Raw genomic sequence first — 27,710 nt, forward strand, 5'->3', positions numbered from 1 at the left:
GGCGACTTTTAACTATTTTTTAAAATTTATGGCGACTTAAATCTCCATTTTTACGCCTAGATTATGCCTTGTCCTCCCCTCGAATGGCCTAAGAGAGGGCCTTGCTCTGTCATGGCTCAGTGATTTCCTATATATTATCGCCTCCCCCCATAATCCACAGATGCATACAATTCATTTCTGATCATGAAATGCTGGTCAAGTTTGATAAAATTGTAGTTTACCTTTGCCTTTCAGATGTTATTGACTATTTTCTAGTAAAAAGTACAGACTTTCCAAAACTAAATGGAAAGGTATCACAAAATTAAATTTCTTTTTTACAGTATAAGAAAGGAATATCTATTCTGAAGAATGTCTTAGATCTGATTTCTCCTCAAAGTAAAACATGGACAGTATTAATGTTGGAGGGAAAAGCAAAGAGATTAATGTCCCAGTTATTGACCTTTCCTGAGCTTTCAGTAGTTGAGTACAGTCTGGTCTATGCCACAGATGCTGTGAGGTTCCACACAGGTGTTGTCCATTTCCTATTAGGGAAGGAATTTCTCAGTTTTGAAATAGTTAACAAGAAAGGTAAGCATTAAATTGCTAAACAAATTGAACTTCTCACAAATGAGTAAACAAAAGGTATGAAAAAAAAAGAAAAAGAGAGACTGATTAATATACATATAGATAAACAAAAAAAATAAAATCCAGTTTGATTTTCCTGAGTATTAATTTCTTCAAAAAGAGAGAAACCATATACAAAACTATACCTTCTTAGACAAATTTGATACAGTATATCTCTATGATTTTTGCATTGCTTTTTTGTTTCCTTTTTATGTCTTTGAATGCTTTAGTAATAATTTTCTGTTTATATTACTCATGTTTTTTGGTGTAGTATAATGTATTCATGAGATATTAAAAAATCTTCATGCATGATATATTCCACAGCAAACTGAATATCACAGAATGACAATTTGTCTTCCATGGACAAAATTTTGGTTAACATGATACTATTTGTCTTTTCAGCAGGAAACACTATAGACAGATGGACAGCTCTTACAGAAGTCCTCAGTTCATTGTTAAACCTTGGTAATCTATATTGTCACATTGGTGAAGCCAGAGAAGCAAAATGTTATCTAAAGGAAGGCTGGAAGATTGCACGCTATTTTGGACTTCCCAGATGGTAATTTGCATTAGTTGTAACATTATATTTCTTTAATACATGTATATTTATAATCAAAATGAAATATTGATGATTAGAAATTAACAATTTGAATAAAATATTTGTGTATATTACATACATTCATTTTTACTTTGACAGATCAGACCCTTTTTTAAAATGTCCAATTATTTCACTTTTCTTTCTTATGATAATCAGAATCCAATTAATTTTATATTTCTTACATATTTTTTAATGTTATATGTAACTATACTTGGTTTTAGAATAACTTTACATGTTGATAACATTTTACAAGGCTTTACAAATCATCCGTAAGATTTTGTTGCTTGCCATTGGTATGATAAGTTTATATTTCTCCTTTAGGAATATAAAGTTTGCATCGGTGATGGCAAAACTTAGCTGTATGTGTGATAAAGGTGAAGATGCTATCAAGTCCGTTCAAGAAATTACCGAAGTTTTACCCAGCTTAAAAGAGGCATCTAAATCCATAGCTACAAGTTGCATCACTGTTCCTGAATGTATTAACCATGTCCTAGAAAACAACCTCTGCAACTTTTGTCATGATAATATGGAGCAAATTCTAGATCTAGTACCAACAATTTCTGAAGTCTTCGTATTACAAGGAGAAAACAAAGAAGCCATGTCTTTATTAGAGAAAGCAGAAGCTGTCCTTTACAAACTGATATGGCCAAAGTCTGGATCAAAGAGTAATGGAAGAAAATCTAGAGATGGTTATCCTGGTGGTAAAACAAACTCTTTGTACATAGAAATCTTAAGCTGTCTTGTAGAGTTATGTTTGCCAGAGGATGTGAAAAAATGTCAGGAATTATTAGCAAAGGGAGATAATCTTGAAAATCTGGACAGAATTCCATTCAATGTATTGTCAAGATTCAGGCTGTGTCAGTCATTATGTTCTATCAACTGGCAAAAGTTTGTTTCAGCATCTTCAAGTAGTGACATTATGGGATCAAGTGGCAGTAGAGATAAGACTGTTGAAAGTGAAAGTAGCACACCAGATGCTGAAAATGACTTCATGAATGATTTACCCGTGGTTAACCTCTCAAAGAAGTTTGAAAGAATGAGTGTCAAGAGTGTAAAAGAGAATAATGACATGCTACACTTAACTTTAGAAAAGTTAGATGAAAGTAAAAGTAGAAAACAGTCAATTGCATTTGAGATTGAACCAATACAGCCTGAAGAAGATGTGACGACTGCACCAAAAGTGAAACTAAATTCTAGACCTAAAAATAAAAGAGGTAAAAGTGCTAGTGTGACAAGTGTTGATAGATCAGCTGTTGAAGGAACAGGGGAAATCAATATGGATGTTGGAGAAAATGGCAAGGTGAATGCTGAAGGAAAGACAGCTTTAAAGGCAAATGAAGAAAATGATAATATTTTACCAGATTTAAGGCTTCAAACTCCTTGCAAAGTTCAACCAAAGCTAATGATGAAAACTCCTAGAAGTGTGTGTAGTCGTAAAGCTATACTAGACAAACTAATGGATAGCGATGACGATGATGATGTTAAACCATTAGCTTCAACAAGAAAGACAAAAACAACAGCCAGAAAGGGGAAGATAACTCAGTCAGTTAAAAAGGAGACAGGTGTTCTTCAATTTGATGATGAAACAGAACAAAAGAAATCTAAAAAATCTAAAACTGCCAGAGGACAAAAAAGACTATTTGACCCTGAGACCCTGAATATGTCTGAAAAAGTGTCAAAAGGCAGGAGTGGCCGATCTAGATCAAAGGTTAACAATAGTGGGACACAATCTGGGGATGTTGAAATTGCTCGACTGACTGTAGAACAAGTAGATGGTGAAGAACTTGAAAATATAGACAAGAGGAGTATGAGGGGTTCAAAAATACCAAGACTTGCCAGTCAGTCAGCAAAGAATATTAAAAACTTGAAAAACAACCTTCCTGGTGAGAATAATGATCAATCTGGAGATGTGTATGAGTTTCATGATGAGGCGCAACCTCAAAATAAAAAAAATAACTCAGGTACAAATGCAAAAAAGAATGTTAAAAAGGTGCCTGTAACCAAGGCAAGGAGATTGCCAAGGTCAAAAGTAGAAGGTACAGAAAAGACAAGGTCAGATTCAGATTCTGAAGATGAGAAGCAATTTTGCTTAGATGACAGTGTTAGTATTAAGGATGACGAATCTGCACAATCAGGTATGAACACTATGAATTGGGTAAAAAAAGATGCAAGCTTTAAACATTGAAATTTAGTAATTTTACCCCAAAGTGTCATTTGATTTTTGCCATTTTGAGAAATATCCAGCAACAATAATGTTTCCAGAATGCAAATAATTAAATTTTGTATTGTAAATCTTCATGAGTCTAGGACATACGCCCCCTATCTTACAAGCTTAATGTTAATGTTAAAATATATATTTTTTTGTTTGTTTGTTTGTTTGTTTTTTGTTTGTTTTTTTTTTTGTATTTTTTTCTTTTTTCTGTTTTGTTGTGTGTTCCTTTTATATTTGTATTGCATTTGTTTTGTTTGTCTTTTGTTTTTGTATATTTTTAAAAAATTCTATTTTGTATATTTAGGAAGTTTCTGTGTATTTTTTTTTTAAAGGTATATTCCTTTTTTATTTAATATTGTATTTCTCATTATTCTTAAATTTTACAATTCCAGTATTTATACAGTTTTAATTATATCAGTCCACGAAATTAAATTTCAAATTTTACACTTTCTGTATTAATAGAAATATTCATAATTGACAAAAATTCTCATGGGAGCTTTTGTCCTGATCCCAATTTACATATAAGTCAGTTTCATTTTTATCTTACCAGGCAGAAGGACATGTGAGCTATTGCCATCACATGGCATCCGTTGTCGTCATCATCCATTAACAATTTTTCAAAAATCTTTTCCTTGGAAACTACTTAGAAGAATTATATGAAACTTTGCACGAATGTTCCTTAGGGTATCTTGCATAAAACTTGCGTTTAGATTTTTGATTTGTCAAAAAAAAAACATGGCCGCCATTATTAAAAATAGGATATGGGGGGAGGGGGAGGGGGGGCCAGGTTGGACTGTAGTTTTTTGCATATATCTCCAAAACCTTTAGGTTAAGCCAAATTCTGACTGGAGTAATAGAGTTCAGCATGATGAGGTCTATCCGTGTACAAATTTTCATTTTAATCTGTCCAGCCATTAAAAAAAATACTAAAAGTAGAACATAGGGGTCAGACTGTAGATTTTCCATTATATATCTCCAAAACCGTTCTGATTAAAATTCTGAAATAGGGTAAAAGTGTTCAGCATGATGAGATCTATCTGTGCTCAAATTTTCATTTTATCTGTTAAGCCATGTGATGATCCTTATGATAAGTCCTTCCAAAGTTTTCTTGAGTCAAAATTATTAGACAGCTTCTTGTTAAATTCATTGCCATTGAAAGACAAAAGTGAACCAGGTGAGCGATTCAGGCACTTGGGAGCCTCTTGTTTGCAATTACCAGTACAAAAACATTGAATTAACTTTAGTCAAAGCCGTGTAGAAAAATGTCTTGTATGAGCCAGTTTTAAAACTTTGCAGTTTAATCAATAGGTGTCATTGTTTAGAAAAAAGCAAAAAAAAAAACTCACTTGAAAGGAATAGAAAGAGAGCAAAATAATGCTATCCACATGTGACTAAACCATTAGTAAAAATAAACAAAGTCTTGGCTCTGCGAGGGAAAGTTCACCTCACAGTGATACCTTCTCTTGATTTTTTGTCATTTTCTTTTATCCTTTACTTGTGAAGTGTTGCCCCAACATCAAGACCTCTCATAATCGATTGCTAAATTTCACTTTTTAAATTTTTAGAGAATATGGAGAGATATTTATTTGATGACTCCAGTTTCACTGTGCCTATCCAACCAGATACTGGGGAATTTGAGAACGTTATCATTCAGGAGGTTACAGAATGTGGTAAATACTCACTCAGAATATTTGATGTTTTTTTTTGTTTTTTTTTTTTTCATGACAGCAGTTAGGCATTTAATGATGATTAGTGACATTAAAGATCTTCAGAGGAAACTGTATTCAAATTCAAATTATGTAGAAAATTACAAGAAAATGGAGGCAAACATGCATCACAATCAAAACTGTAAAAAATTCCTTCATTTACCTACTTTTTCCGACGCAGTGGGTATAGTTTCGCTTTTTACCCTTTGACCTTAAAGACGCTCTTCCATGGTAATGCAAGTCACCTGAGCAAAATTCTGTTTCCAGATTGGCCAAATACTGATAACTTAGTGGGGTTCAAAAAAGGAAATTGAAATTGTGTACCATGCGTTATTTCCTGATAAAAACTATAAGTAAAACGAACAAATTTTACTGCGTTAGCTATCTTTTTTCAAAGATAGTACTTGTTTCCACTACATTTGTTGATGATGACATTTTAATTATAGATGATAGTTTAAATGAATCCATAGAAACATTAAGGGGAGATGATAAGGCTGGTAAAACTGCAACCAGGAAAGGAAGGACACAGAAAAAAGTGTCGAAGGACGATAACTCTGAAGATCACACATCAGGGGAGACAACTGAAGTGCTAAGATCCAGCAAACTGATGAAAAGACCTCAAATGAAGATGGAAAAGATGGTCAAAGTTGAAGCTCATCAAAAACAAGACTCAAATACTAGTATGTAAAAGTTTTACTATTTGTTTCCTAAACTGTGGTTGGTGGCAAAATGTTTTGGAATTTTTTTATTTTTTTGAATGAAGAGTGAGGTTTTACAACATTAGTATGTATGCTGCCAAAATAATATACTGAATATCTTTTCATGCGGGAAAAACTTAAATGATTTCTCATTAATTGTAAGATTTAAGCGATTAGTTTTGATCATAATAGGTAATACAGACAACCAACTGATCCAGACTTTGGAGAAAGCCTATGCCCAAAGCAAGCACCTGCCGTCACCTCCAGTGTTTACATCTATATGTCACATGCTAGCTTTACAGTACATGGAGTTATGTCCCCTTAAAGCTGCATTTTACCTAGCAGAATCAATAGCTGTTACATTTAGACATCAAAGTCTGATCAATGCTTCTAGGAAAATCAGGTCTGTAGAAAAAATATGTATAAAGCTACAATGTTGCTGTCATAGTATTTAAAATTTCTTATGGCTATTTCATAAAAAGTGTGTCCTTGGGGCAGAAGACCCATGATATTTTTGGGTTCTACCAACACATTAAAATTATGATGCAATTCATTTGTCACATGGAAAAAAATCACATTTTACACCCAACCAACACATTAATAAATCAACTGCATTCCATCCCCCAGAGTCATTTTTTCAGGAATAGCCAATCACCCATGGAAAGTTAAACTTATTGATTAGTTTCCATTGGAAAGACTTGTTGGTTTTTTGGAAATATATTTTTTAAGAAGTTAATATATTTTGTTAGCCTGTAATACTAAGATGTTTCATCACGTACCAGATTCTTACATAATATGACATGTACTTCATTTCAGGAAATTCAACAAGACCAATGAAAAGTCTGAATCTAATTCAATGGAAGCTTCAGATGTGATGGATTTACAGAAAGGCCAAGATATTTTACATTTCAATAAAACTGAAGATGACTTCATGTCCATGTTGTCACAGATTCCTGATGGTGGGTAGTTTTGTTGATAGGATGCTCATTACAGTGAAACTTCTCACTCTTTATGTAAAATAACATTGATATCTCCAATGTGGTTTTGTTTAAGAACTACTAATTAGTAGATTGATATACAGTGATTATGTTGATGTAGTGCATGCCATTACATTTACAGAAAGATTTAGTTTAAGTTGTTTGAGTGTGGCACTAACTGAAGAATTTTTTGTTTCTTATATTGTTGATTCAAACTAGTGTGTGTGTGTGTGTTTTTTTTTAAATTTTTATTGTGAATGAGTACAAAATCAAATTGTACAGTACAATATTACATGTAAATGATAGACTGTGTTCAAAATCATTGAACATCAATAATCACTCAATATTTGTCTTCTTTAAACCATAAAACCATCCAATTTGATGTTTGATACTATTATAGATTGGTCAGTATGCCAGTTGTCAGTGATATCCCAGAGCACCCCGTCTATGTTAATTGTCAGTAAAGTGGATGTCAGTGGTCAGCCAATAGTTGTACAGTTACCTGGTTTTAACTCAGAACAGGTAGGGGTATTGGTAAATAAGTATTGATTAGTTTGTTTTTACTATTGATTGGCAAAGTATAGGTTAAAACATGATTGTTCAGTGTCAGAGCACATTCTTGATAATATCCTAAGTGAAGTGCAGTTAACTATGTTAAGTCAGGGATATGATTCTTTTGAAAATTCATTTTTTTCCTGATCTCAGCTTGCTAGTTACATGTATGTCTGAGTATGTTTAGATGTATGTTGTAAATAAAGATGATTTAACAGATTAACTTATGTTACCTAAGGCAGCTGCAGCCTTCCCTGTGGTATAAGGGTTTCATTGATGTTGATTGAAAACCCATGTGTTTGCCTCAAGCTGACATTTTTCATTCCGATGGGGTTGTCATTTGACGTATTCACCATATTCATTCTTCTTATAATCATATACTGTTATCAACCACAGTATTTATGTTCTAGAGCATGTGATGTTAATTTAGTTTCATTCATGTAAATGCATTACAGGGGAGAGAACTACTGGAAGAATTCTCCTCCATCATTAATGAAAGTAGAGATAGTATGAAAATTACTAGTAAAAACGAGTGGTGGAAATGGAGAAGAAGTTTGGATGCCAGGATGCAGGTCAGTACTGTCAGTGTGCACTTACCAAAGGAGCTCAGGACACTTTAGACACTAACTATTGTGTCTGTCTGTCTGTCTGACTTTCTATCAACTCGTTTGTTCATTAGATTATTCATTTTAAACTTAGATTTTTCAAGCTTTGTATACAGAATGTTGTCTACTGACTTACACTGCACAAGCTAGGAAGTATCTGAAATGTAAATAGATGGTTTTGATGCACACTTCCTGATCCATTTCAACACATGGTTTTGATGCACACTTCCTGATCCATTTCAACACATGATTTTGATGCACACTTCCTGATCCATTTCAACACATGGTTTTGATACACACTTCCTGATCCATTTCAACACATAGTTTTGATGCACACTTCCTGATCCATTTCAACTTATGTTTTATATCTTACAAAAAGATATGTATCTATTATGTCGTTTTGTTTTATCTAGAAAGAATAGCAACTTGTACTGTAACAAGTTTTTTGTGTCAATGTATATTTTTTTCAGGTGAACCTGATAAATTTTGGATTTTTTGTAACGATACATGTAAATGAAAATAAAACATGATGTTTTGAACCTAATATTTTTCAGGCTTTGTTAGAAAACATGGAAAAGATCTGGCTAGGGAGATGGAAGTTTCTGTTGCTAGGTAACCCAGTTGGGATAGATATAGTCCAGCTGGAAAGTACAACAGAAAATATCATTAAGATGTTATCTGATCTTACAGATAAATATATTAACAGTGCTGTCATCAAGGTAAAAATTCATTAAGTTTTGACCTTGTAGAAAAGGAAATGGTGGTTGATACACATGTATAAACATTACAAAGATTTTATCATTATGTTGCCTACTTAGTATAAAGTTATAGGGGTGTCTATCTTTCCTTCTGTACATTCTTCCTTCCTTCTGTTGCAAAGTGGGGGGGTCTATCTGGTAATACTACCCCTACACCACTGAATGGAATTTAGTGAAACTTTCATAAAACTTTTATTACATACTCCCATAGTGCACCTCCTAATTCAGATATTTTAAATTTTGATCCAAATCAGTTTGGAGATCAAAAGGTGTAGACTATTGAGTGGGCAAGTTGGGATATTAATTCAGTTGGCATTGCTCCCTGTTTTTCTCGTTTTAGTTGAGTATGTTGAGAAATGTCCTACTACCCAAGATGAAGCAATACTCATAATGAAGTGAAATTTTTATATTTGGAATTCATTACATTGACTTATATGGATAAGTTTTATGATGCTGCTTTTTTTTTAAATTCAACTAAAGAATTATTTTAGTTCTAAGCGAACCTACTTAACTCCATTTCCTGTAGGTTAGCAAAATTCTTCAACCACCTGGTTTAGGTGGTGTCATCAAGTCGTTCATCAATATTACAATGTTAAAAAGTAGTCAAAGACTATCTGATAAAAAATTAAAAAATGTCAATTCACCTTGTTTTTCTGAAAATAATTTGCATTAAGTTTACTTGTTCAATTCTCCAGAATTTTTAATAGATACATTTGTACTTCAGTAAGGAGATTCTTCAAACTGATTTTCAAAGCTGAAATTATCTGTATCTTGAGAAAATCAAAGTTTTATCTTTTAGAATAACTGTAATTGTTAGTCCAAATCTAGTTTGTTTTTGTCTTTATAACAGGCTTTATTGCAGAGTGGTACTACTCTGACAGAAGATCAGTTAAATCAGATTTTGTCTGACATGAGTGGACATGATGATGTGTCTGACATTGTGAAGGTTGTTACACAGTTTTTGAGTAAATACACAGCAACAGTGGTCAAGCGACATCATGTCATTCTCCTGTTAGATAAGGTATGTGAAATATATGTTGTTTTTGTTTTGTTTTTTGTTTTTTAATGCTCAGAGCCTAAATCACTTATATGCTTCCCAAGTGATCAGAAGTCCTTTTCACCAAAGAATCTTAAATGTAAAATTAATCGTAAGTTTTGAAGTCATTTCTTAAGACTAATTTTGCACTTATTATTTTTTGTGATACCGACCACTGAATAATAGAGAAGTATGAAAATGGTAAACTGTAAATTAAGAGTTTGATATAATGTGGGTCCAAACAAAAGAAACTTCTGCAAGATTGCTGAAGAGGGACTTCCAGAGTTGCTTGTTTACTTATGTTACTTTGTATGTGTTATTTCAGTTATTTTATGTTCTTTGTTGTGTTTGTCTGTTTTCCATGTCTGGTCTGTCCCTGGACTACATTCTTTTGATTTCCACTAGAATCTTGGTTCCCTTGATTACTTTTTAGGCAAATGAATTTACTCCACACCACAACTTCATGACAATAAAACATGTGAAACATTAAGGTTTGATCATACCAAGCAGATCTTAGACTTATTGTTGGTATGAACTTTCTACGTTTCTAGTTTCACCTATTTCATATTATTCATTTAAATGACCTTGAATTTAATGTTTTAATAGAATTAAGGATTGCAGTGAAGAACAAATGTTTTTACTCTTTACAATAATTACTGAACTTTTAAATAATGAGAAAGTACTCATAACTCAATGAATGTGATGATAGAAAAAAGATGAGCAGTTTTGTTAAGGATTAATAATGCTATCAACTGAAAACTTTCATTCGGAATTACTTGAAGGCATGCTCGATATTGTTGTTACCTGTGTATAGGAAAGAAAATGAAAATGGAAATATTTTGATACTATGTCTTCATTCTTTTATTCAACAGACACTTCAGCACCTTCCTTGGGAGAACATACCAATACTGAAGAGACACTCACTTTCTAGACTGCCTTCACTTTATCATATGATTAACTACCTATCCCAACAAAAGGGCAGAGCTTCAGAGAAAGGGGGTGTAACAACTGTCAATCAACACAATGTATATTATGTGCTCAATCCAGACAATAATCTGCCAACAACTCAAGAAACCTTTCAAGACTGGTTTGAGAAGTAAGTAACAATCTTCTCTGCAGACATGTAACTGCTTCTTGGATTACTATGTATCATTCCACCAGCATCTTAAAATGATTTTCTTGATCCTATTGCTTCTGCTGTTAATTGTTTGGTTTTTCTATTCCTAATTTTGATAATGAAAACATATTTTATATAAATAAAAAATCACTGAAATAAATACTAATTAAGTCTCAATTCTGCAGGCTTGTGTTGCTTAAAACAATTTGAGAAACAATTCATTGTACTTAATGGTCAATGTACCAACATCTTAATAATCAGGATAGTGCTCAACATTCCAGAAAAATGGATATCAGATCCAGTCATTTTTGTAAGTTTTTTTTACAGAAAAAAAATAATGTTTGCTAAGGAAAAAAGATAAACATGAAAAATGTTGATTTTGTCCTAATAAGATCATGACTTATTTTTTAGGTTGCCAGGATGGCAGGGTATCGTAGGGAAACCCCCAACAGCTGATCAATATACAGCCGCTCTTACTCAGTATGACCTTCTTGTGTAAGTATATAAAAGAAGAATCTGTCATAAACTGTAAAATTTATTAGAATGTACTTTTGCAGGAAACATTTAAAAACGCTAAAATTAAAAACATGCAAAAGGCTACGTACAAAATAAGTCTTTGAACCATGTGTTTTGAAATCGTCTTGTGTATTTATTTTCCTTTATAGATTAATTTTTATGTGTAATTTTAATGTTATTTCTGCCATGTCTCATATTATCTGTTTTATTGAATCTGTTAGTGATTTCTGAATAGTTAATAATTTCAAAGTAGTGATTTCCTTAGCATGGGTAATGTCTAACTAATAACTGATAGACTGTCTTTTCCAGGTACTGTGGTCATGGTAGTGGCAGTAAGTACCTGAATGGGGATGATTTACAACAACTACAATGTCGAGCAGCTGTCTTCCTCATGGGATGTAGTAGTGGACAATTACTGACTAAAGGACAATTAGAAGCTTCTGGCATGATGCTCAATTACTTCTTGGCTAATTGGTAATGTACTTTTTTTTTGGCTCATCTGGATTTAATGTCCAAGTGTGCTTATGCCAACACTTTGAGTCCTTTGTCTGAAAAATTTTCACTGACTATACAGTGTCAGTCAGATACTGTGAATTTACCTTGAATCATGAATGTTATTTTTCGTCAAGTGTCTAAATTTATTGGTTGGGATTTGGGTTTTTCAATTTTATTTGAGTATTTTTGTTTTTATTTAGAATTTCTCATTTTATAGGGAATTTGAATTCATGGTTTCACTGAGCGAAAAAAAAAGCACAGAAAATAAGAGTTAATATTATACAAACAAAAGTGCTTTCACGATACTGTTATGTCTGTCTACATCATATTTCTTTTGACTGCCTTATTTACATGTATAAGGATATTTTTATTTGTGAATGATACAGTTCAAAGTTTATCTGAAACATTCACATGACATCGCATATATTTTATCTATTGCTATTATTGCAACAAAATAATTTTATTATTGTTTTTGCTTTTTTCAGTCCATGCATAGTATCCAATCTATGGGATGTTACAGACAAAGATATTGACAGATTTTTAGAGCATTTGTTACAATCATGTCTCTCAGATAAACCATGTGACATTCTGATAGAGATTCCCTCTGCTAGGGAAGCCTGTAGACTTCCATACCTTATAGGTGCTGCACCTGTAGTCTATGGTTTTCCTATTGTTACTAAGAATGTTACATGATATTATTGCAATAATACATTAATGCAGCTGGTTTGAAATTGCAATAATCATAATTCGAATATTGCAAAGTGACATGATACATGGACAAATTATGAATTAGTGCAATGTACAGTATTACTAGAAATAAATGAATTATTGCTATATTTTTTTTTTGCAAAAATGCAAGTAGATGATAAATTGCAACAACTAGAACTCCCAATATTAGTATTTATTTTTATTGATGTGGTGTTTGTATTAAAAAGTTGAATGTAATTATGAGTGCCTTAGAAAAAACGATTGCAATAATTTATGTAATGCATGCAATTTTATGCATTTATCTCTGAATTTTATGTATCTTAAGGTTCTTCCCAAGTTAATTCTAGGATACACACATCATATACACCTAAAAATGTCAATATTTTTATTATTTTAATGAATTACGGACTGAAACCTTTTGAAACACTTGTACACAAAACATGCTTTATATTTCTTCTTTTTATCCGAAATGTATTGAAGTTTATTTTTTTGGGTTTTTTTTGGTGGAGGTTACATTCTGTGAGGTGATTTGTGTATATTTTTTTTAATTCTACAACTACAAACAATATATGTGCGCGAAAAATCACTTTTTTGTGGGGGAAAAATTAATGCATTATCAAGTATGAAGTATAGTATAAAAAACTTTCTGTTTCCGATTTTAATGTATCGAAATTATGAATATTGATATTCTTATGTGTGTCTCCTAGATTTTGACTTGGGAAGAACCTTAGAATTTACGTCAACCTTTATACGTCATATTAAGCTTTCATGTAGTACATGTGTAGTATTAGAATGTTAAGGCCAAATAAAACTATGTCTCTGTTTCTTGTTACATGACAATGAGTTGGTAGGACAGGATTTTATTTCATTTTAATTACTTTCAGATTTTATTGATTTTTTCCAGAATTTCATAAAAGACAACTTCAAAAACATCTTATTAACCATCAAAACTTTTTGAAACCAAAAATTGACTACCATCTGTAAAATGTTGGTTGTTTGGTGGTACTTTTTGTTGTTTGTTATCTTGAAAATAAGTCGGTTGGGTGGTCAAGGCATGAATCGGTCAGGTAAAAGGAAACAGAGATATAATTTTATTTGGCGTAAGTAATTTGTATTACGTATCAGAAAAAGGCTCCAAAAATTCTTTTATTTACTGTACATTATTGTAGTTCTACCTAACCATCAAAATGTGGCAAAAAATTATAATTTATGTGTTATTATGCTTTTATGTAACTTTTCATACATGATTTCTAGCACTGATAGGAGATAACAAGTTAAATATGAATATTATAAGGAAAAGTATTATTTTGGCAGCCGTCCATTATATAAAGATCTTGATCTATATAAATTATTTATTAGTTGTATATAAGCAAATGTGTATTTCAGGAAAATCAATACTAAATAGTATAGAAACACAACAAAGTTTGTTCATTCATGTCATTGTGTAATTTAGTGTAATTTGACATAATTAGTAATTAAGCATCAGTCTCTGTAAGAATCAGGCAGGAGGTGAAACATGGTAAAAAAAAAGCCTATCATTTTGATAGTGTAATTTGACTATTTGCACAATCAAAATCAAGGAAAACAGACAAGATTTTCCATATTATGCTAGACCATTGTGTTGCAATTTCATTAAAATGCACTAAAAATGAAATTTCAAGGGCAGATAACTATCTAAAATCTCATTTTTCTAAGATTCTATTGAAAAATTTCTGCGCAAAGCCATTGATGCAGAGATCAAATACTGGTCTTTTCAAATAGAGAAAATATCCTTGAGTGATATTACATTGTCAGATTGGTGGGGTTTTGACATGCGTGTTTCTGATTTTTCCCATTTTGCCTGATTCTTACGAACACTTACACTTAAATTGCCAATAGTGGTGTTTAATACAACTATTTATTTGTAAAAGATTTTTATATCCCCACCCCACTTTGAATGGGGGTATATAATAATCATAATACTGTAACTTTCCTTCTGTACTTCCTTCCATTACCTTCTCTTATCCATTACTTCTACACCACTGAAGGATTTCATTGAAATTTTCACAGAATCTGCATTACCGGTACATATTCCCTTCATGCACATCCTATTTTAGATTTTGGTCCAAATCAATTTGTCATTAAATGTGGGATGGGGGTGCTCACAGTTTTTCTTGTTTCTAGTATAAGTACATGTACAATTCTGTTTTACTCAGATTTAATGTTATTGGCAGCCATTTGACAGTTCTTGAATGAAATATTTTGACTTTTTTTTCCAAAATCATAAGACATCATATACTGTAAAACAAATTATTTTTGCTAATTTCATGAGCAAAAAAACTGTAGAAATAAATCGCTGCAAATATTCTGTTGGTAATAGAGTACATCTTTAAGGTTTACAGTATAGTCTGTCACTTCCATGTCATTTTAAATTTCTGAATTTTTAGTGCCTTACTACACAGAACAAAAATGTGTTGTTATCTTATTAGTCTATTAATTACAGTATGGTCTTTAATATATTTTGTATGTAGTAATTATTGTAATACAATCTATGAATAAAAAGAAATTATGTTGTTTTACTCTTTTTATTTGTTTTGATCGTATTTTGAATACTGGTATTTTTAAACATGGACAAGACAGAAAAAATGTTCAAATTCTGATATGGGTTGCACAATTTTCACAGTTTTGCTATTTTGATTGATCATGATGCATGAACAGTAGCTATTTTTAATATGAGCACCAAAATCACCTGTTAGGCAAATAGTTAAAAAAAGATTTTTGTTTAAGCTGACAGATATATACTTGTGAATTGTACCTACCCTTTTCAACTTCACAGCATGACAGCGTGGTTCAGCTTGTACAGGTATATTAAGATTAACTTTGCCATTACAGTTACATGAGTTTTAATAAAGCTAGTTTACACAGTTCTTGTGTACCACCTGAAGATTGGGTTGTGTTAAAAAGGTAATATTCTATTGGTGTTAAATTTATTACTTATTTATATCACAAAAGTAGTGTTGAACATTAAATGAAAAAATCCATTTTAGAAAAACGTGTAAGATTGAAATGTTTCAACAATTAAATTTACCTGGAGTTTTTTTTTTGGGGGGGGGATTGCTGCATTCCTTGATTTTTCACAATTATTTTTTTTTTTGGTTTTTAATTAACATTTATATTAATTTACTAAGTAAAATTAATATGAATGTTAATTAATACAAAAAAAATAATTGTGAAAAATGAAGGAATACAGCACCCGCAAAAAAAGTTCCGGGTGGAATTATTTCTGTTGACACCGTACCATCCAAGGGAGGTTATCCAACTCACATGGAGGTCATTTACTAAAAAATCAAAACCATATTAAGTGGAAAATTGATCTTATGGTGATTTTTAAACCATGTCAAGTCATTCAGCATTTAGATTAGTTCGACATGGATGTAAAAAGATAAGCAGGTCATACATTTTTGCTTAGCAAACGACATCTAATATTTCGTCACATTTAGTGATTTACTGTCCGAATGATACCCACGAAAATATTGATATGTTCCTTGAATACGTTAGATCATTGCCTTATGGCCGTTGTATTGGTACAGTTATAAGCTTTCTTAATTGTTTAAGTTCATCTGTCCATTTGTCATTGTTAATTGGCCTCTTTAGGGCATTTTTATTGCAGTGAAACACCAGTTTCAGTTTTATAAAAGGTTTCTGAAACCTCCCATTTATTTCGAAAACTGGTTTGAAACTAGTTTGAAACCAAAACCGGTTTTTCAATTTATCGTCGTAAAACTGAAACTAGTTAATGAAACTTGCAAACCACCTCCGGGTGCAGTGTCTGCGGTTTTAAAAATGATGACAGTAGCAGACGTCCTTCTGCAATGTGAAGAATGCAAGGCACAATTTGTAAATATTGAGAAGTTTAATTATCATCCTTGCTGTAAAACAGCTAAAAAACTCTTTTTGATAAGGAATACAAGTAATAATTACGGTGTGGTCTGTGGAGTTTGTGATTTGTATGGAATAAAAATTATTGATCATGAGACATGATCATGATGCCAAATTAGCTGCGAAATCGTAGCTCTTGATCTTTTTTTTTTTTTATCTTGCGATCTAACGTTAAAAAAATACAAAAAAATAGTTAGAGCTACATTTCGCAGCTAGATGCCAAATACGTGTATTTACCGTACATGTTTTCCAACACAGAAAATGCAATTCAGTTGATTATATTTTTTGAATTCATTAGTTACAGATATTGCATTGAACATGTTCCTGGTTTTGATACGAAAAAAAGGGGTAACTAAGGGGGCACCACTGGTGTACTGTGCCTCCCCTATCCTTATCATACAGCCACACATCTCCAGTACATATATTTTCCGGACAAATAGGCATCCTTTTCCCATATATCTGGGGATAGTTATACACTGCATGTAATCTCCAACTGTGGAGATAGATCATCTTGTTATGTACATATATGATTATTAAATGATAATATAAACGGATTGACGATGATGTCTGTCATGTATTTGCATTTGATCAACATTTGATCAACAGCTGTGTAAAATGTTTGGCATTACCTAAATCTGTAAATGACCTTTCCGTAAATTTTTGTTTGTTTTCTCTACCATATCACATAATTTCAAGCTTGAAAATGCTACTATTCCAGCAGCATGGGAGGTGTCCCCACCCCCGAGTAACAAGGGCAGGTCTTAACGCATCAGAATTGGGTTTGTCAATTGTTGTAGGAGTTACAGAGTAGAATGTTTAACATAAGTATGCCATAACAGACCATTTTGCAGTCTTAAAGATGGCATACACTGGCAGAATATGACATTTCATTTATTAATATGTCTGACCACTAACTTATACTGTGTATATTCCCTATGTAGCTGGTTCTTCTTTCAAAACAACAAAGCTTTTAACACTATAAATATTCAAAAATTTGGTCATCAGATCTTCCTATTTATGTAATTTTCATGATGTTTGGTTGACGTTCGAATGGGAATGTGAGAACCATCTATCGTACCAAGTACTCCAGGGAATCCTATCAACTGTTGAAATTCATTTATTGTACGTTGTCCTCTATATCCAGCTGGCCATTTAATGTGATGTAGCATTAATTCACAGAATATTATAGATGAAATACATTTCACCAGATTAAAAGCGGTAGCTTCACATACTCCAAATATATCTGTAAGTGTCTGTATTGTAAGCTGTGTCGACACATATTTGACATAAATCAACAGCTGTTTTTCCACTGTGGTTTTCATGTTACCATCTTGATTCCCATGTATCAAAAATGGAGCTAACTTAGTAAATAAGGACTTGAAACTATCTATTCATTCTGAATCTGTCGCGGAAATCGTCAATCCTATAAAGGGGTAGTATTGTCTCGACATAATTGGTGACCCGAGCCTTCCTGTGTTGTCTTTTTTTCATGAGCACTGTAGTACTAATCATTGGAATTACAATTTCATTTGCAATCAATTGAAGATAAGTTGAAGAGATATCTTCCTCTGACTGTAATAATGTATCAACAAGCAATGCAAGCTCCGTGTCAGCCATAATAAATCTATAAACTTTTCATTCACCAAAAAATCTCAAACCAAAATTGGTTTGAAACCTTTTTCAAACTTTTTGAAAACTAGTTTCAAACCATGAAACTGAACTAGAACCGGTTTTTTAACAATAAATTTGCCCTTAGTCTCCTTTTTTTTGTGAAAACTGTTAGAAACTTGTTTATCCAAATACCTACTATTTCGTTTCTGATTCAATTATTGGAAGTCCTCGATCCTTGTAAATTTGCTGTTGATAAATATAAAAATAGTTACATTTTACATTAGAGGGTTGATGTGTCTTTAGCTCTCAATTTTCTTGATATTAATATTCATTTCAAGAATGGTAAACTTTATACTGAAATTTATGAAAAAAGGGATGATTTTTAAATTTTCCATTGTCAACTATCCATTTTTAGATGGTGACATCAGCTTATCACCATCATATGATAAGTGATAACCCTTTACAAGTACGTCTGTAGTTGAGAGTGAGTTCCTTTTATCAGTTGAAAAATTTTGAGAATATTTTTACAAGCTTGTGATATCAAAGACATTGATGTAGTAAATTCTCAGTTTTATAAAGATTCCTCTCCTAAAATCTGAAACATTGTTACAAATACGAGCAAATTGAACCATTATATGATATGTAAACACCATATTATGGTGACAAGGGGACGTCACCATCTAAAAGCAGTGTAATACATGTAACACAAGTTCAAAACCTAAAAAGTTGTTCGCTTTATTTCCCATGTATTTAACAAACATATATATTCAAGATTTATAGACCATTCACTTGATTGAAATCTGCATGATTTAGTAGATTAGATAATTGGACTTAAGTATGGATCTATTTTAAAATTAGGCATGGGGTGAATCATCATGTCTCAAGGTAATATATAAAACTGTTCGAACACATTTATTATGTCCTAAAAAACAATTCTTTCTGTGTTCATTTTCTAGGATCTGCTATATGTCATGATATAATTTTTGACTGGTTATGGGGTCAAACTTCTGGTGGAAAAGTTTCCTAAACTTTTTTATAGTAGAAAGTAACCCAACTTTAAGTGTTAGTTAATATCTGCAGTAACCAACTTTCATTTGCACTCTTATTGTCCAGTACCATTAGCAACTACTTTATGTATGTTTTTATTCAGCCTCCATTGATATCATGCTGATCAACACATCCAACCAATGTTAAGTCTGTTTAGGTCAAAAGTATTTCTACATAGCTATTATTTTTATTACGATTTGACCTTATTTAGCAAATCAGTAAATTTATATTTTAACAGACCCAGATCAGAAGGGAAACGGTCTTTCTCCACTAACCATGCCAGCAACAGTGCAGCCAATGATATTACACGTATATCTCTGTCACAGCCTGTACCTGGATTAAATCCTCCAAAATTTACATCAGCAAAGACTAGAAAGAATGAGACAGTAGTCACCACATTGGAAAATGGAATGAAAGTTGCAACAGAAAATACATTTGGACAATTTTGTACTGCTGGAGGTAAAGTTTTGTGTTTGAAATTTAAACCTTTTTTAAGAACTTTTTGTGGGGTGTCAAAATTTGTCATGGTTTTTAAGGTTTGGTCAAATTATGAATTTGAATCAATTCCCGTGAAATGAAAAATTTCCATTGAAAACTTGAAGTCCATATTCAAACCACAAATTGACAAATCAATATTAATTTCACTGCTTTATACTAGTCATTAAATTGTAACTGAACTTTAAACAACATGCAGAAAACCTGTCTCCCTTGCCAGACTGTTTACCAGTTATAGTAATTTAAACAGCTAAACTCTATTTGAAGTGGATTTTTAATAAAATTTTTATTCAGGAATTTACTATTACAGCTTTTTTTATTGTATATAATTTATTTCCAATATTGCCAACTTCTGCTTTATTTTTTACCGTACAAAATCATGCTTATTTATGCAAACCTCAATTCTGTTGCTCTGTTTTGTATATGGCATGATTTAGTAAAAGTGTAGCATCTCCCACTTTAAATTCATTGTTCTGTATTTTATACTCTGTAACATGTTTAATACACTTCTGACACTAAGATTTTTTCATTTTAGTGCTTATAAACTCAGGATCACGGTATGAAGTGGCCTATCCTTCAGGGATTTCACATTTCCTGGAGAAATTAGCCTTTGGAGTAAGTAGCATAGAAAGAACAGACTTGTTTCTTCTTAAAAGTGATCCAATGTTATATGGCAATTGATTTTGAAGTTCTTACATTTAAAACTCTAGCCTAAACACTTTTTACTTTACTAGCCAGTCAAGTCTAGTAGGGAGCACTGATTTTCTACTACTGAAAAGCCCAATCTACCATTTATATACTTGTATTAAACCATCTGCTTGTAAGTTAGCTTTACAAATTCACCCTTGTTTCAGTTAGAGCAAGCTGGAACAAGCTATCATTTAATTATATTAGAGTCCATTGCATAGTTACAAAAAATAACAATGTTATTTACATGTATTTTGTAGACAACTACACAGTATAAAAACAGAGATAAAATTTTACAAGAGTTAGAAGAACATGGTGGCATTTGTGATTGTCAGTCTTCAAGGTATGTATATTTAGTGACTGTCAGCCCTCAGAGTTTATACAAAAAAAAGTTTTCCATATTTATATAAAAAAAGATAACTTATCTGTGTATGGAATGGTGTCTCTCTAGCATAATTTTTTTGTAACTGTTTTTGCAACTATTTATCACAGACACTTGATATTTTGACAGAAGCTTTAGGTATGCCATATCCTGGGACTTGATATCAGACTCTAGCAACACCAACTTCCTGTATAACAACTGTCTTTTTGTTTTGACCGTATGGTTTTAATACAGAATTTTTGTTTTGACCATATGGTTTTAATACAGAATTTTTGCAGTAGTTCTTCTGCAACTACTAATCACAGTCCGCATTGTCTTGATATTTTGGTTGAAGCTTTATCATGTTTATATAGGTGTGCTATTTTTTTTGGCTCCAATTTCAGACTGAGGTGACACCAACTTCATCATTTAACAACTCTTTTGACCAAGTGGTTTCTAGGGTTGACGAGGTGGGTATGCTCCAGTGACCTTTGATTGTGGTTTTTCTAATTTAGATCTATATTTTACAGAGATACATTGATATATGCCATGTCAGCTGAGTCCAGAGGCTTGCCATCTGTTGTAAATATTTTATCAGAAATAGTTAACAGACCTGTTATAACACCTCAGGAGGTTTGTATTAAGTTTCATATTTTACATTCTGGTTTTGATTTAGCTTTAGTGCAACATTAAAAAAAATAGGGAAAATGAATTGATCGTAAAGATAATTTTGGCAAGTGTCTTAAAGTAAATTTATGACCCACCTCTTCATAGAAGCAATATGATTGTTTTGAGTTAACATGGCCTGTAAAGATAATATGGCGTCTCAAATAAGTATGTGTATCAATACAATTAATGTTATTTACACTTTGAAATGATACCCAGCATTACATACATTAAAAGTTGTACATAGAGAATGAGCGTACTGTTAAGATATTATTAAGTGTATTTACTGTAATGATTTTCCACTCCCAAAGTATGGGTATATACATGTAGTCATGATAGTGGTAAGGGCATTTGTCCGTCCTTACTTGCTTCTGTTACACTGAGGTGGTACACATTTCTTATCAATTACTCCTCTTACACTGCTGAATGAAATTTAATGAAACAACAGAATCTTAATGCAATAAAACAAAATTTTAGTCCTGTAAAAAGTCCTCAATTACAAGTTCATCACATGTTGTATAAGCTGAACCTGAAGAAGGGGGTATATTCTATGTTGTCCTTCCGTCAGTGTGTGTCAAAATTTTTTTAACAACAGGATTTCCTGAAAGTACATAATGAAGACAGAACTGCTACTCTGAAAGGATTTTACTGGATAATAAGTTATTGAGTTTTTATAGAGTAGATATTAACAATATATATATTATATCATGTATTGTAGATAGAAGAAGCAAGGATGGCTATAGGTTACCAGTTGGAGTTCATGAACATGGACCCAAATCCTGAACCTATTCTGATGGAAATGATACATCAGGTAAAAGTGTTTATGCCCTTGCCCATAGGTCTCAGGAGTTGGATGATTGAGTAAAGTGTTTATGCCCTTGCCCATAGGTCTCAGGAGTGTGATGATTGAGTAAAGTGTTTATGCCCTTGCCCATTGGTCTCAGGAGTGTGATGATTGAGTAAAGTGTTTATGCCCTTGCCCATAGGTCTCAGGAGTGTGATGATTGAGTAAAGTGTCTATGCCCTTGCCCATAGGTCTCAGGAGTTGGATGATTGAGAAAAGTGTCTATGCCCTTGCCCATAGGTCTCAGGAGTTGGATGATTGAGTAAAGTGTTTATGCTCTTGCCCATAGGTCTCAGGAGTGTGATGATTGAGTAAAGTGTTTATGCCCTTGCCCATAGGTCTCAGGAGTGTGATGATTGAGTAAAGTGTCTATGCTCTTGCCCATAGGTCTCAGGAGTTGGATGATTGAGAAAAGTGTCTATGCCCTTGCCCATAGGTCTCAGGAGTTGGATGATTGAGTAAAGTGTTTATGCTCTTGCCCATAGGTCTCAGGAGTGTGATGATTGAGTAAAGTGTTTATGCCCTTGCCCATAGGTCCCAGAAGTGTGATGATTGAGTAAAGTGTTTATGCCCTTGCCTATAGGTCTCAGGAGTGTGATGATTGAGTAAAGTGGTTATGCTCTTGCCCATAGGTCTCAGAAGTGTGATGATTGAGTAAAGTGTTTATGCCCTTGCCCATAGGTCTCAGAAGTGTGATGATTGAGTAAAGTGTTCATGCCCTTGCCCATAGGTCTCAGGAGTGTGATGTTTGAGTAAAGTGTTTATGCCCTTGCCCATAGGTCTCAGATGTGTGATGATTGAGTGAAATATTTATGCCCTTGCCCATTGGTCTCAGGAGTGTGATGATTTTGACAGTATGTATGTCTGTCCCAAAAAAGTTCACCAGCCAAAATTTAAGAACTATTCTTGGAAATTATTTGAAATTTAGCTGAAGCTTTACTATGAAGATTTGAACTACCATATATACTCGAGTATAAGTCGATCAGTATTGGTGTCAAGTTTATGTCAGTTATCAAGCTTCTGATATTTTCAAGCAGAAAATTTTGATTAATAAGATAGATCTCGTCTATAAGTTGGAACCCTTCCCAGCAGTTAAATATTTAGTCCCTAAAATGTGACTTATTGGTGAGTATATATGTTATGTGTGGAACTTAAGTTTTGGTCAAGCATTTTCTTCTGTACACATACTGTGTCTAAGGCTATCAATAACATCTTCAAAAGAAAAATATTGCTTGGATAAAGGAGTTCTTACACACAAATAAACTTTACATTCTTTAATTTTGAAAAATTTATGTATATCAATTATCTGTTCATTCTACAAATTTGTGATCTCAAAAATCTTAAGTTTATAGTTCATCCATTATTTTGTTTCCAGGCGGCCTACAGAGGGAATACATTAGGATTACCACATCGCTGTCCCAAAGAGAGTATTCAGAAAATCAACAAAAGAGTTCTCTATACCTACATGAAGAACTTTCACACTCCAGAACGGATGGTTCTTGCTGGTGTAGGTGTTGACCATGATAAATTTGTCAGATTAGCAGAAGATGCATTTATTAAACAGAAGACTCCTATTTGGTTAGACAACCCAGATTTGATTGACAGCAGAATGTCCACTGATAACTCGCTGTCACAGTATACTGGAGGAAAAGTGTTGGTAAGTGGTATTAATGCCTTGTAAAAATTATGACCACATATTGAAGATTCTTGCAGATATATTAGTATTGTTAACTGTTTTACAGTTTCAAATTAATTGAGATCTAGTTACATTTCAGTAACCCAAAAATGTTTAGTATCAAAAGTACATATAAATTCCTCTGATTCACAAATGTTTTTTTCTTCTTTTTTTTTAAATTTGAATTTTTCGATATTTCATTTCAAAGGGCATTTGCTAACCTTCTTAATACTTTTGCATTCAAAATGCAAGTGTAAAAGGTGAGACAGATTCTGGTCATTTGTAAATCTTTTTTGCAGATTGAAAAGGATTTATCAGACGTAAGTTTAGGGCCAACCCCAATGCCAGAACTAGCACACATTGTCATTGGTCTAGAAAGCTGTTCTCACAAAGATGATGACTTTATCAGTTTCTGTGTACTCAATATGATGATGGGTGGAGGTGGATCCTTCTCTGCTGGGGGTCCAGGAAAAGGGATGTACACACGATTGTACCTCAATGTATTGAACAGGTAAGTGACAACATCTACCAAGAATTGCAAAGGTCAGGTAGCAAAACTGGCTTCTCTTTGAAGTCTGCATTGTTATCAATATCAAGCATACATATAGGTGAACAATGAAATTTCTGTTGTAAACTAGTGATGCACAACATTTTTCCAGAATTTTCATAGAATTTAGTACTGAAAATACATGTATGTAGTCTGCACTGCAGCTGTTAAACAAAGTTCTGCATCTGACAGCATTTTTTTTTTGGGGGGGGGGGAGCATAAACTATGGGTTAGTGATAAACATTCTGAATTTAAGATACCATGCAAGACCAGTAGTGTTGTAAGTTTGGAGTACTCCATGACAGTCAATGTCACAGATTATTGGAAATGGTATACAGAATAAAATATGCACTGAAGTTTTAGCAAGTTATTTTAGGTCTGCTTTTTTTTCCGTGAGTCGGGTAGAATTGGAAAAACTAAATAATATTTTGTTTGAGGTGAAATTGGCTCATATTTCTACCTCTTTTTTTCTCTTACAGATACCACTGGATACATAATGCTACATGTTACAATCACGCTTATGAAGACAGTGGTTTATTCTGTATACATGCAAGCTCACATCCTGATCAGGTAAGTGAATTAACTTTCTTATGCTATGTACACTTTGCTCATTTGTGACTGTTTACTGCATTTCATTTTAGTTTTCAAATTCATATATCTGGCACAACCAGATAACTGTCAGGAAAACTTGAGAAATTTGAATAATGTGGTCTTTTTGTTCTCAGTACACTTCTGCAATTTCCCCTTTCAACTTAATATACAAGGTCCTACCAGTTTTTATTATCTTTCGTATTTCAAAACATCTTCATCCTGCTAATACTTTACATTCAGTGTCTGGTAGAAATGTTTTGAAATGCAAAAAGTATACTTTCCAAACACCTTTATCCAACAAAAACACTGTCATTCTATGAAGTTATATGGTTATTTTGCTAAGTTAATATCTAGTAGAATTATTCTTGAAGTTTCTCTTCCTATTATAGTTAGGAGATTTGGTAGAAGTAATTGTCAGGGAGCTGGTGAACACTGCTTCAGATATTGATGCCGTAAGTTGTTTTATATTTTTCTGTATTGGTGCTATTGATTCAGTCACAAGTTATACACTGGTTATAAGTATTCCTGTCTATAGATGTCTGTATTAAACATATAAACATGCATACACGACTTAACATAAAGTTTTGTGACTGCCAGGTGCTGACCCAGGCAGGGGCCTGCTCAGTGCATGCCCTCCCCCCATAAAATTAGGGAAAAGAATTGTTTACATGAAATCTTTATTTTTCACAATTTCTACCCCAAAAATGTTCATGCCTCGCTTCGCTTAGCATTTAATTCTATTTACACCCCATAACCTGAAATCCTGTATCCAATCCTGACTGCTATTATAAGTGATTATTAAATTTTAATAAAAAGTAGTTTATTGATAGATTTAACCATATTCTAAGATATACATTCATATCATACATGTCATAAACAGTGATAAACTGTGGAAGATCAAAGATTGTAGAAAGTGAATGTTGATGAACGATATTGACTGCATGTTATGATGAAAAAAACGTGTTGTAAAAATATTGGGTCAGCATCAGATATTTATTAGAGAAGAGTGTAATCCAATCCAGATATTTATAAAAGGGGTTTTAGGCTATCATTTGTGCACAAAATCAGCAAAAATTTCTAAATAGGGGTGTTTCAACAGCTGGAATCTCCCTCTTGGATCTGTGACTAAAATATACTCCAAAAAAATCCATTATCTGAGTCCCTCTATATGTTGAATGATTATCATATTACAGACAGAGTTACAGAGAGCCAAGACCCAGTTACAATCTATGCTGTTGATGAATCTGGAATCTCGACCTGTAATATTTGAGGATGTGGGACGACAAGTCCTGACTGCTGGACACAGAAAACAACCTGAGCATTATTTTGATTTAATAGGTACATATCTTTTATAAGTATTTAAAGAATATATTACACTGAAAATTTGAAAGACACAAAAATAGCATTGAGTCACCATTATTTAATACATCTTACTGTATGGCAGGTTACAATGGTGGTGTTAATTTTAGTGATTTTTAGGCAAAAAGGTGTAAATTTTGGCGATTCTCATTTTGACAGATGGTTAGTGGTGCACAAAGTTCTTTTAACCATTTGTAACTATTTTGCAGAATTTGTTTTGGCGTTTTTAGCATTCCATGAAAATTACCTGCTATACGATATAAGGGGAGCTCTTTATGAGTGTAGAAATACTCTCTGTAAAACTGGCCAAAATAATTTTAACAAGAACATCAGAATGTCAGGGGCATATCATTGGTTTATTATTGGGGTTTCACGTAGCAAAACATTGACTTTGTCATTTCTGATTATGGATTATGGGAACTAGGGAGTACCCATCTCTTATCTATTACTCTTCCTGTATCACTAAATGGAATTGAATGAAACTTTCACAGAATCTTTATTACATGTTCCCATTGTGCATTTCTTATTTTAGATTTTGATCCAAATAAAAATGGATGTTAAAAGATGCATGTTATCAAATGGGGGAGTGTGGGTATTATGTCTGTGAGCATTGATATGTTTAGTATGTCAAAGAAACAACAACAGTTTGATTAAGCTACTACTACGTAAGAGTTATTTTGAATTTATGGTAAAATTATATGTGATGTGTGCTTATTGCAAATCTGTAATGCACTAGTTCTTATTTCCCTATCATCTTTGTTAAAGTTTAACGGTGCATCCATGCCCTATTGCCATACTTCTTCAGGTTTTTTTTTATAATCTTGTTCATAATCTAAACTTTCTCCTTTACAGGCAATGTGACAGCAGATGATATACAGAGAGTTGCCACTCGAATGTTACAGAGCAAATTATCACTATCAGCTCTAGGTACTTTGTCAGTATTACCTGAATATGAGAACATTCAAAACACCTTATTGGGCAAAGGAGGAAAACGCTCACGATTTTCATTTCTAGGACTGTAATTTGTTGTGTTGAATTAAATACTATTAATAATATGATTGTACAGCATTTTATTTATTGAAAAGGCTTTGTTAGATATTACAGCTCCACTCAACGAGTGGATGGTACATGGGAATTATCTGGTCTATCATTCTGTCCGTCTATCCAAATTATGCTGCAATTATCTTGGCTCCAGATGGACAGATTGAGTTCAAATTTGGTGTGTAGCTTTACATTGATGGGGCATATGTTGTAAGACATTTTGGGTGCTGACAGATATCAACTTCCTGTTTAGTTTAGTTTTAGCATTTTATTTTAATGCTCCTTGC

At 32.8% G+C, this 27,710-nt stretch overlaps 2 protein-coding genes across 3 annotated transcripts in view; both read left to right on the top strand.

Annotated features, from left to right (window-relative positions):
* Window positions 1-15,139, top strand: part of LOC148612959 (uncharacterized) — a 29,919-nt gene extending 14,780 nt beyond the window's left edge. The window contains exons 13-27 of one of the 2 annotated variants that reach the window (XM_088594891.1): window positions 321-567; window positions 1,006-1,162; window positions 1,523-3,336; window positions 4,979-5,083; window positions 5,566-5,799; window positions 6,010-6,220; window positions 6,634-6,776; window positions 7,195-7,316; window positions 7,802-7,918; window positions 8,506-8,670; window positions 9,560-9,730; window positions 10,618-10,841; window positions 11,274-11,357; window positions 11,688-11,852; window positions 12,359-15,139. In XM_088594891.1, coding sequence (XP_088451017.1) covers window positions 321-567; window positions 1,006-1,162; window positions 1,523-3,336; window positions 4,979-5,083; window positions 5,566-5,799; window positions 6,010-6,220; window positions 6,634-6,776; window positions 7,195-7,316; window positions 7,802-7,918; window positions 8,506-8,670; window positions 9,560-9,730; window positions 10,618-10,841; window positions 11,274-11,357; window positions 11,688-11,852; window positions 12,359-12,566 — 4,167 coding nt within the window. In that variant the 3' untranslated portion in view covers window positions 12,567-15,139. The remainder of the gene's footprint in view (window positions 1-320; window positions 568-1,005; window positions 1,163-1,522; window positions 3,337-4,978; window positions 5,084-5,565; window positions 5,800-6,009; window positions 6,221-6,633; window positions 6,777-7,194; window positions 7,317-7,801; window positions 7,919-8,505; window positions 8,671-9,559; window positions 9,731-10,617; window positions 10,842-11,273; window positions 11,358-11,687; window positions 11,853-12,358) is intronic. The other variant, XM_088594892.1, reaches the window with a different exon arrangement.
* A 717-nt stretch (window positions 15,140-15,856) lies between these two features.
* On the top strand, window positions 15,857-27,437 carry LOC148612961 (mitochondrial-processing peptidase subunit alpha-like). Its single transcript, XM_088594893.1, has 12 exons — window positions 15,857-16,010; window positions 19,396-19,616; window positions 20,188-20,267; window positions 20,600-20,682; window positions 21,231-21,333; window positions 22,085-22,177; window positions 23,586-23,867; window positions 24,185-24,396; window positions 24,912-25,002; window positions 25,413-25,475; window positions 26,217-26,361; window positions 27,235-27,437. Exons 1-12 carry the CDS (start codon window positions 15,955-15,957, stop codon window positions 27,402-27,404), a joined length of 1,599 nt encoding a protein of 532 aa, XP_088451019.1. The 5' UTR covers window positions 15,857-15,954; the 3' UTR covers window positions 27,405-27,437.
* The last annotated feature ends 273 nt before the right edge of the window (window positions 27,438-27,710 follow it).

This window comes from Perna viridis, chromosome 7 (genome assembly GCF_037379345.1).
Source record: "Perna viridis isolate PV_CMFRI_1.1 ecotype Kerala chromosome 7, ASM3737934v1, whole genome shotgun sequence".
Lineage (NCBI taxonomy): Eukaryota > Metazoa > Mollusca > Bivalvia > Mytilida > Mytilidae > Perna > Perna viridis.